Genomic DNA, 9,145 nt, shown 5'->3' with positions numbered 1-9,145 from the left:
TTTATGTTGTCATCTTTCAATGGGTGACTGATTCACCAATTAATCAGGAAGTTGTCTTAATTTCTTGTCAAATGATCAGTTTCAGCATCTGAGTCATAACCGAAGAGCATGCTTAGCCCTTTAGTGGAAACACAAGAAAAATAAGTTCATATTCCACTTTTTCTTCTAACTCATTTCCACATGCTATTTCATCTCATCTCTCATCTCTTTATATAATATCACATCACTTATCATATTTCTAAATTCTTTCTATTCTCTCCTATATATGAATACAATGATGCTAGATATTACGAAATAACTTTTGACGAAAAGCTAGTGTGTGTTGTTCAGAAATTTAAACTTCCTCAAAATATATAACAATTAAGATAGAATAGAAACAGCTAACATCCAATGGTTGATAAAAAGTTCGTATATTTTCTCTAAAAAATTCCCCTACTACTAATCATTTACGAACGTGGATAAGTGTGAAGAAGTCATTTTTATATAACATCATCCTGTTGTATGAGAGGATCCTAATTCATTATGTACTTGATTCAAATTTGAGTATCTCATCATGACCTGAATTTCACTATTTTTCTTTTGGTTGATAACAGTCATGGCTAAAAGCCCAAAGCCAAGGAACTATCCCCTTAGGTATAAGGTACTACAAAAAATCAAACATATAAGAATCAATACTAAAACTTTTGGTTGATAACAGTCATGGCCAAAAGCCCAAAGCCAAGGAACTAACCCCTTAGGTATAAGGCAGGGTTGTTAATGGCGGATAGCGTAGTGTAGCGGCAAGCCTAAAAAACGCTATTTCGAGCGTTATTGCGGCGCTATAGCGGCAAATAGTGCAAATAGCGGTGAATAGTAGAGTAGTGGTGAACCCTCAGGACGCTACGCTATAGGCTATTGCGCCGCTATAGCGCGCTATTAACAAGCCTAGTATAAGGTGCTACAAAAAATCAAACATATAAGAATCAATACTAAAACCAGGTAAAAGTCATAAATCTTTATCGTTATAGGCAATGAGTTAATCTCCCTTAAAATATGCTTCCAGCGGATGTGGGGCTGTTCTCCATCAGTGAATTGATTTCTCTCACCAAAGGTGCACTTGGATTAGAATGATGACAGTCTTTATCCAAAAATCTGATAGCTAGCTCTGAATAAGATTCAATCAGAATTCTAGAAAATCCCCTAGCTGCCAATTTTAGGCCATGAATAATGCCCCATAACTCAACATGTAACACAGAGTATTTACCAAGATTCACACAAAAATCCACTATGAACACCCCATTGTGGTCTCTAACCACTCCACCACAAGTAGCAATATTATCCTTAGAAGTGAAGGATCCATCAACATTCAATTGGAGGGATCCATTTTAACAAAATAGAATTATCTTGCCAGCCATCTAAGGCAAAAGGGCAATCTCTAAGCACATGCAGAGTTGTTTCTCTGATCCCTAAACACCGAGAGCAATCAGAAATATGAGTCATATGCATTGAGGTTCGAGCATCATTTGTGATGAGAATATCATTTGCAACCTTCAACATAAAGAGCTTCATATGCCGGTTACCTTTCCACTTCCAAACCAACTGGAACAACTTCCTGTTATCATCATTGGAAAAAACAGAAACAAAATCATAAGCTGATTTTAAAGAAAAACAGCCATCAGGGATCAATTCCAAATTCTAAACTAGATGATCATCACTATCCAAAACAGAAGGGACCTTGATGACTAAGATTCAATTTATGATATGCTGTGGAAGAAACGTGCTTAAATTGAAGATATCCCAGGCACCACTGGCAGAGACATAATTACATGTTCTACCCAGCTCCAATTCAGAGATGAAAGAAATAGCATGATTCTGCAGAACGCACAAGCTTGAACTCACAAATCAGTCCAAAAAAGGGTACTGTTTCCATTGCCAATCCTCCACACCAGGTTAGGCTTCATAGACTCCCAAAAGGTGCAGACACCTCTCCAAATGTTAGTACCATTGATTATGCTATTGTTGAGCCCTTTCATGACTCACTCACATTCCACCTATCATCATTTAAAATAACATATTTTATGAATAAAATTACATACTTTTGTTTATGTTGTTCTAATTTACTTCTGTAGTTTGTTGACAATACTATACCCCAGAAAAGTTATTGCAGATGTGTGATAACTTTTCACATAATTTTTTTTGAATAGACCATAGTCCAGAGTCAAAACCAACAACTTAGAACGCCTACATATTTTGGGGCAGTTCTTGCTTCTAACAGGATTCATAAATACAAACAAAATGCTTCAATTCCAATTTCCAAATATTTTATTCATTGTTGAAGGTAGTTGTGCCAAACCAGAATCAGAAGACTACAAGCCAGTATAGACCGACAACAGAAATTGACACCCCCTAAATATGAATTTTTTTTCTTCTATGGATGGCTGGTTTAAGTATTACATGCTTGATTTCACTTAAGCAATGTCTCATTTTCGAGTCTTGTGTAAGCATTAAACCCTATTGGAAGAGTTAGCCCCACCAGGATATAAATGTTATTGGCTCAAACATGATTACCTCCTGTTGATCGAGGATACCAGTGGCCAAAAAAGAATAGCAGTGTTGCACCAAAAAAGAATACTACTAAAGGATATACTATATTTACAAATTTATTCCTACACTCATTACAACAGAAATTCCTCGGACAAAATAGTCAACAAGGAATACTTTGCCTTGATTGAGATTCTGCCACCTTCTACACAGAGCTTTGCCCCGGTGACAACCCAATATCCAGGTGGATCCTCTGGACCCCTAACCATTTCCTGTGTGTCCACAAAACTCAGCATTTTTGGAGTCTTCCTTGGCACAGGTGGACCATCATGATAAATTGCTGAGTTCACATCCACCTTAGTTGGCCCCTCAGGTGACTGCACTTCTTTGTTAAGCTTTTTGCTGCTCATCAATGCTGAGAAGAATCCTGACTTTCTAGATGAGGTTGAAGGTCCATCCCACTCTGATCTGCGAATTTTCGCAGATGCAACTGTTGAGAATCCAAGCCTGAGAAAAAGAACTTTCTTCATGCCCACTACCTTAACCTCAAACCAGGCCTTTGTCACTATTTCTGTGGACTCATCTATTCTAGAGCTATTGTATTGTACAGGTGCTGTGTACACATGAGAAAACATGCTCCACTTCACTGGTTCATAGTAGCCTCGGTCATCTGGTTCATCAATAGGATCATAGCCATGATCTTCTGAAATTTCGAGGACACCCGGAACCTCTGAGAGATGTTGGAGATGGATTGACAGATGGTTGTTTCTTCTGCCTTCTAAGTACAATCGAATGCCTGTTACAGGCCGGTTTTCAGAGTCAACCTGCTTATTCAAAAAAGAAAAACACATTATTCATTTTTTCCATTAACTGCATGTTTGGAAATCCTTCTATAATCGATTCTAAAGACAATCAATTATGGGGAGAAGCTTTTGTGTTCTAAAATTGATTCTGAAAAAAGAGAAGCTAGTCTAAACATGTATTAAATGGACAGTTATAAAAATGGTCCCTGAACTTATCGAAGAAAAAAATGCTAGAAACACACTTTTTAACACTCTATGATTAATCTTATTTTTTAAATATCACCATACGCCTTGTAAATTTATCCCTTTTTAAAATGTGGAGGCACTTTTTCAAAATGGACCAACCATAGAGAAATAGAGAATATATTCAAAATAGTGTGTTGCTAACATTTCTCTATAGAAGAAACAAGTTCATAACTGTAGGTACTCTTCTGGTAAATAAGTTTCCCAGAGCTAACTTCTTTCCAGATTAATCATGTGTTCTTCCAGTTAAATCTTTTAAATAAAGCATGAAATTTGTCAAAGGAGAAAACTAAAATGAAGCTCTGTATATCCTTGCCACCAAGCTCTCAAATAAAACTATGACCCATGGATAGTTTTCTGAAATTCAGCAACATAAATGAAGGATAATTAATGTTGGCAAAAGTATCCACATGTAATTTGATCAAAAAGTTTGATGGAAAGGATATAAAGAACTTTGTACCACAATGGACACGAGCAATTAGAGCACAGGTGAAGTTAGGGCAGGTTTTTAAACTTCTATAACTATTAAATGTTAGTTGAAAGATAGAATTACCTTCACAGTATTAACAAAAAGCTTGGGTCCCATAAGAGTGAACTGAAGTGATGGAGACATGTTCCTTTTAAATTTATGGCCAAATCCAAGAGGAAGATGATCATACATTGGAGCCCACTGCCGAGGCAGCTGAAATTCTAGAAATTGATGAAGCTCTTCAATTGCAGGTTTATCTGTTAGAAACAGAAAACTTATAAACACATCTACAAGATACATAGACATCGCACGCACACAATTATACTAAAAGATACTTTCTAGAATTAGACAGATGATACCTCGGGTGTATGTACCAGAATGTATAAAATTTCATGTAGAATAGAACTCAAATAACCTTGAACTGAATGCTTCAGGTCAACTAAATGAATCTTCACAGGCAACTAATGGAGATAAACCATGTAAATACCCCTTCTATATTTCCAACAACCGTACATTTTTTTATCATATCATCCATGTAATCCCTTGACTCACAATGTTTTCTTTCTTTTCTTGCTTATATTTTATATCTTACAGTCTTAGCTTGTTGAAATTTTGATCATACATATAAATATACATTTTCAGACTACCATTGACCAAAAACATCAAAAGACATAATCAAGTTCATATAAGTAATATGATTTCAAAGGCCCAAGCCCTTAAGTTTTTGATAAGTGGATTTATCAGCATTAATAGGGTACTCAAATTGTTATTAATACTGTTAGAATATGACGGAGCCCGAGAAGAGGGGAGAACTCTGCTAATGGCTTAAGAGATAGGCTAAAATGATAGGTATCAGAAGAGATAGAGGAACAGAAAAGAAAGTAGAACTCGATGATGAACAAGAGCAGAACTGGACAAGTACAAACTGGCATTCGAGAGGTCAGGTCTCTCCTTTATTTTTAACTATAGCATTCAAAAATACTGATTTAAACAAAAAGAAGCTCAAAATTGTTGAGTATCAAGCAAAATTTCAACAAAATATAATTCAAAAGAATTAAAGGACAATAAATGTCAACAGAGAAACCAAAGTTGCCAGTGTCTACTCACATCTAAGATACAAATTCATCGCATGACTTAAAAATCCATTTCCTGGAACAGAATTCAACAGCGAGGTAATAGGCACAAAAGACATTGAGATGACATTGGGAGACTCTGATATGGTTGAAAGCCACTGGTTATAAGATTGACACGTGTCAATACCTCCCCTTCGAACAGAAATGCTTATGATATCCTGAAAAGAAATTCATATGATGATGTCCAAATCTGTCAATGCAGGAAGGATACAAGGTGCACCAGCTAAAGTAATCCAACTGCAATATTCTTGTAAAATAATAATAATGATAATAACAATTAAACTCAAAAAATACTAACATCATTCTTGGAGTGACTTCTAACAACTGGCCTACCAACAAGAGAAGGTTTGTACTGGTACTGCCCCAAAAGCTTAGCATGACCATCCTGTAAACATATTACACATATATTTAGACAAGATAAACTTTTTATATCTCCATGTACATTATTTTTTCATGTTTTAGAAATATAGGCTTATTTATTTTGCATTGTAAGCCAGCTATATTTCTCTTCAGAACAATCTGTTTGGGATTCTTGGGGTGTATTGGGCGTGTCCCTCTACTTTAACATGTTTTTGTTGGTTCATGTTCATGTTATAGATATATGACCATTCTCGGCCTCCATCTAAAACAGTTTGGGGGGTTAATCCTTAACATTTCATCTAAAAGGCTTTCGTAAGACCAAAGAGGAGGCTAAAATTCCTTGCGTGAAGTGGATGGTGTGCAACTCTTTGCTGCACCTGGTTGAAGTAGAATGCTACTATTTTTAAAAGCACCTCTTATCCCTAAAGTTTTTATTGAATTGGGTGTAGTATTTGACTTGTCTTTAGCATTCTTTCTTCTTATGATTCTAGGGAGTTCAGATATGAAGAGACTCAAGAGAGATTAGGTAGCCTTGTTGCAATCTGGAGCTTTTTGTTGTTCCTTCTTCTATCCAGGTTCTATGTTTTAAAGGGTATTTTGTCCTCCCTTACATGATCTTTTCTCTCTAACAAATTCTCTTGTTAGGCCAAATAAAAACTTTGCAAAATCGTAGTCTGCAAAACCTCAGTCTTTATCAATTTTATAAGCAACTAATGAAATGGAAGGAATAGTGTCCTTTATTAGATAATATACTGCCTAATCTTTACCTTTCGTTTTCCTGATGTTTCAATAGGATTAACAATGGAACTTCTATTTGAATCTTCGGAAAACCCCTCATCAGCTAGTTGCTTTAGCAATTTTTGCAGTTCAGTCGGCTGCAAATCTGAACTTTTTGACTGCTTGATATGAACCACATCCTTACCTCCCATCTTCACCCCAACAACTATATGGGTACCATATTTTTCAATGAACCTGAAGAGCCATGTTTTGTTTAGAGAACCATTCAAGTCTAAGTCACATAAAGAAGGATTTTATCTTATGAAAGAAGAAAAAATAAATAAATAAGGCTGTTAAGAGGCAGAAATACACTAAATTTAAAGTTGAATGCTAAATTGCACACCACATTAGTTTATTTATCCAATATATTAATACAATATGAGAACTAAAAGCAAGTTTAACTAAAATGTTATCTAGTATCAGGTTTCTTTAAGGATAAAAAATGCTAGTCTTTATAGGTTGTGTTTGCCTCAGGGGTCTCTTTAACACCAACATAGCCATTGCAAACATCGACCTAAACACCCATGCATCTGTAGAAAATAAATCACGATCCAATACACAAAAATGTTCTCCCTTGTCCAATAACAGATTATCATAAACTGCTTAAGTCAATTCTACAAACTACAAAGTCAACTTTGAGTATATATCAATCATGTTTAATGATTCTTCAGAAAACTGTAATGTATGTAACTCATGGTTATATACTCTATTGGAGAAAATGAAAATGTGTTCATGTTTAAGCTTGTTAATGAATTGTATAGAAATCTCATGTTCAGAACTCTTTTAACTTCCTATATGCATCTGTAGTTAATCTTGTCAGGTTTCATGGACATCTAGAGTACTCTTTAGCACCATATTAATGCTATTATGGTTTTAGTAATTATTGAGAAACGGGTTGGTAAACGAAGTGATACTATCTATATACAAAGTTCAAACTGTAATAATGTTCAATGGGAAGGCAAAAAAGGATATATATGTTCATGAAAAAAGAAATCAAAGGTTAGTAAAATTTCAACTCTACTATCAACAAGATAAAAGTAAATATAACAGTAGTACTTACTCAGTAAGAGCTGCAGGGTTCCATGAAGAAGGCACTTCTTTTTTTACATTTTCAGAAAGGGTAATTTTGGTTCTATCTAATTCAACGGTATATAATGTAATGAACCATCCATCGTAGGCAAGGTTTTTAGTGGAAGCCGCATCCCTGGACCAACCTTTTCTCATGTCGAACATTTTATTGAATTGGCCAGATGGAATTTTTCCGGACAAAGATAGCTGTTGATTGAAATGCTCAGACATCTGCAACAGTGTCCAAGTTCAGTAAAATTCAGACTTTCTCATTTTATAACAATAATCCAATCTAGTGTTGTCAAATAGCAGATATCGGGGCACTTCGTTACTTGCCGCTATTTTCCGCTATGAGGGCTTGAAATAGCGGATTTTTGGCTTTCTGCTATTTTCCGCGATTAACAACAATGATCAAATCATACCCAAAATCTCCTTCATAATTGTACTTTTATAAAAGAACATCTACCATAAATATGTTTAATCTTCAAAAGTCAAATAAAAAATGGTTAATATGCAATTCAGTGAAAGAATTTCAAATGTTAACAACAAACAACCATTCAACCTGTAAGAGGCAAAATTTGCAAATAGTGATCAGAATTCAGTTCTGCCTATACCAAAATTAAAACTTTCATTTAAGGGCATGTTTGGAAATCCTTTTCCAATTGATTCTATAGCCAAAATCAATTCTGGGGACAAACTTATGCGTTGAAATTAATTACAAGGAAACCGAAACTGATCCAAACATGCTATAAACACGACGATCATGATAACAAACAGAAACTCAACCAGAACTAACAAGATTACAAAACATTAAAAGAAAAAAACAAATTTTTCAATCACCTGATTGAAAGGGAGCACATCAGAGCGAAACCTGGTGCGTTCACCTTTATCACACTTGATAGATGAAGGAACATCAGGGACAACAACACCAGCAGGTAACACAAGGTCCCTGGTTCGGTTTCCATCGATCTCAACCAACCTTGACTTGCAAGAAGAGAATCTTATATCAGTGCAGAGATCATAGCCTTGACCAATGACACTCACAGCTTTCTCAGCTGCCAACTGAGGATCCAATTCCAACCCAGCAATGCCAAAGCTATTGACATTGAAATTGAAACCCATGTTAATTGTTGTTGTGGTTTCACTCTGTTCAAGGGTTGAGTTTGTTGAAACAAGAGTGTTGAAGTGGTAGTGTTTTAAATGGTTGTTGTTGCATTCAATGTTTCATAGGGTCTTGTTGTTATTGTTCTTGTTGTTCTACGCGGGGCATTGAATTTTACTTTTTTTTCATTTTTTCTTTGAAGAATGAAGAGTGGCTATGGGGTTGTGATCATGAAAGGGACACGGTTTGTTTATTTTGCATTCAAAAAATGGATTGGACCTTTGAAGATAGTGACGAGTGCGTGGGAACAAGGAAGAAGGAGCGAAACAACACAATAAGGCGGCTACCCTCCACTTGGCAGCATGGCTTGGATACTAACGGTGTGATGCCCACTTTGGTTTTTTAGATTTTTGAGTGGAAGTGGTCTTGGTCTCTCTCTTTGGTTGACTTGACACATTATGAAAAAACTTGTCATTAGTTTTTTTAGATAACCCATGGAAATTATATTAGAACATCTCCAATACTAGGTTCTTAGAGCATCTCCAATGTAAAGTTACTAGTTAGATTGCTTAAACACTATTCTGGTGGGATTAAACTGCTACATAGGATTTAAGTAACTAAAGCAGAATTCGCTCCAACCACAGGTGCTTATTTTACTTTTGTTTGGGTC

The 9,145-nt window shown here is 35.6% G+C and overlaps 1 protein-coding gene across 1 annotated transcript; it reads right to left on the bottom strand.

Annotated features, from left to right (window-relative positions):
- Positions 1-2,375: 2,375 nt before the first annotated feature.
- LOC130710109 (MACPF domain-containing protein NSL1) lies at positions 2,376-8,721 on the bottom strand. The gene is made up of 7 exons (XM_057559263.1): positions 8,214-8,721; positions 7,366-7,604; positions 6,296-6,500; positions 5,467-5,553; positions 5,143-5,326; positions 4,120-4,292; positions 2,376-3,344 (listed from the first exon to the last, which is right to left on the bottom strand). The coding sequence occupies exons 1-7, from the start codon at positions 8,493-8,495 to the stop codon at positions 2,655-2,657; spliced, it is 1,860 nt and encodes a 619-aa protein (XP_057415246.1). The 5' UTR covers positions 8,496-8,721; the 3' UTR covers positions 2,376-2,654.
- Between the last annotated feature and the right edge of the window lie 424 nt (positions 8,722-9,145).

This window comes from Lotus japonicus, chromosome 4 (genome assembly GCF_012489685.1).
Source record: "Lotus japonicus ecotype B-129 chromosome 4, LjGifu_v1.2".
Taxonomy (NCBI): domain Eukaryota; kingdom Viridiplantae; phylum Streptophyta; class Magnoliopsida; order Fabales; family Fabaceae; genus Lotus; species Lotus japonicus.
Note: the sequence above shows the minus strand (reverse complement) of the source record. Positions and strands in the feature narration are given on the sequence as shown.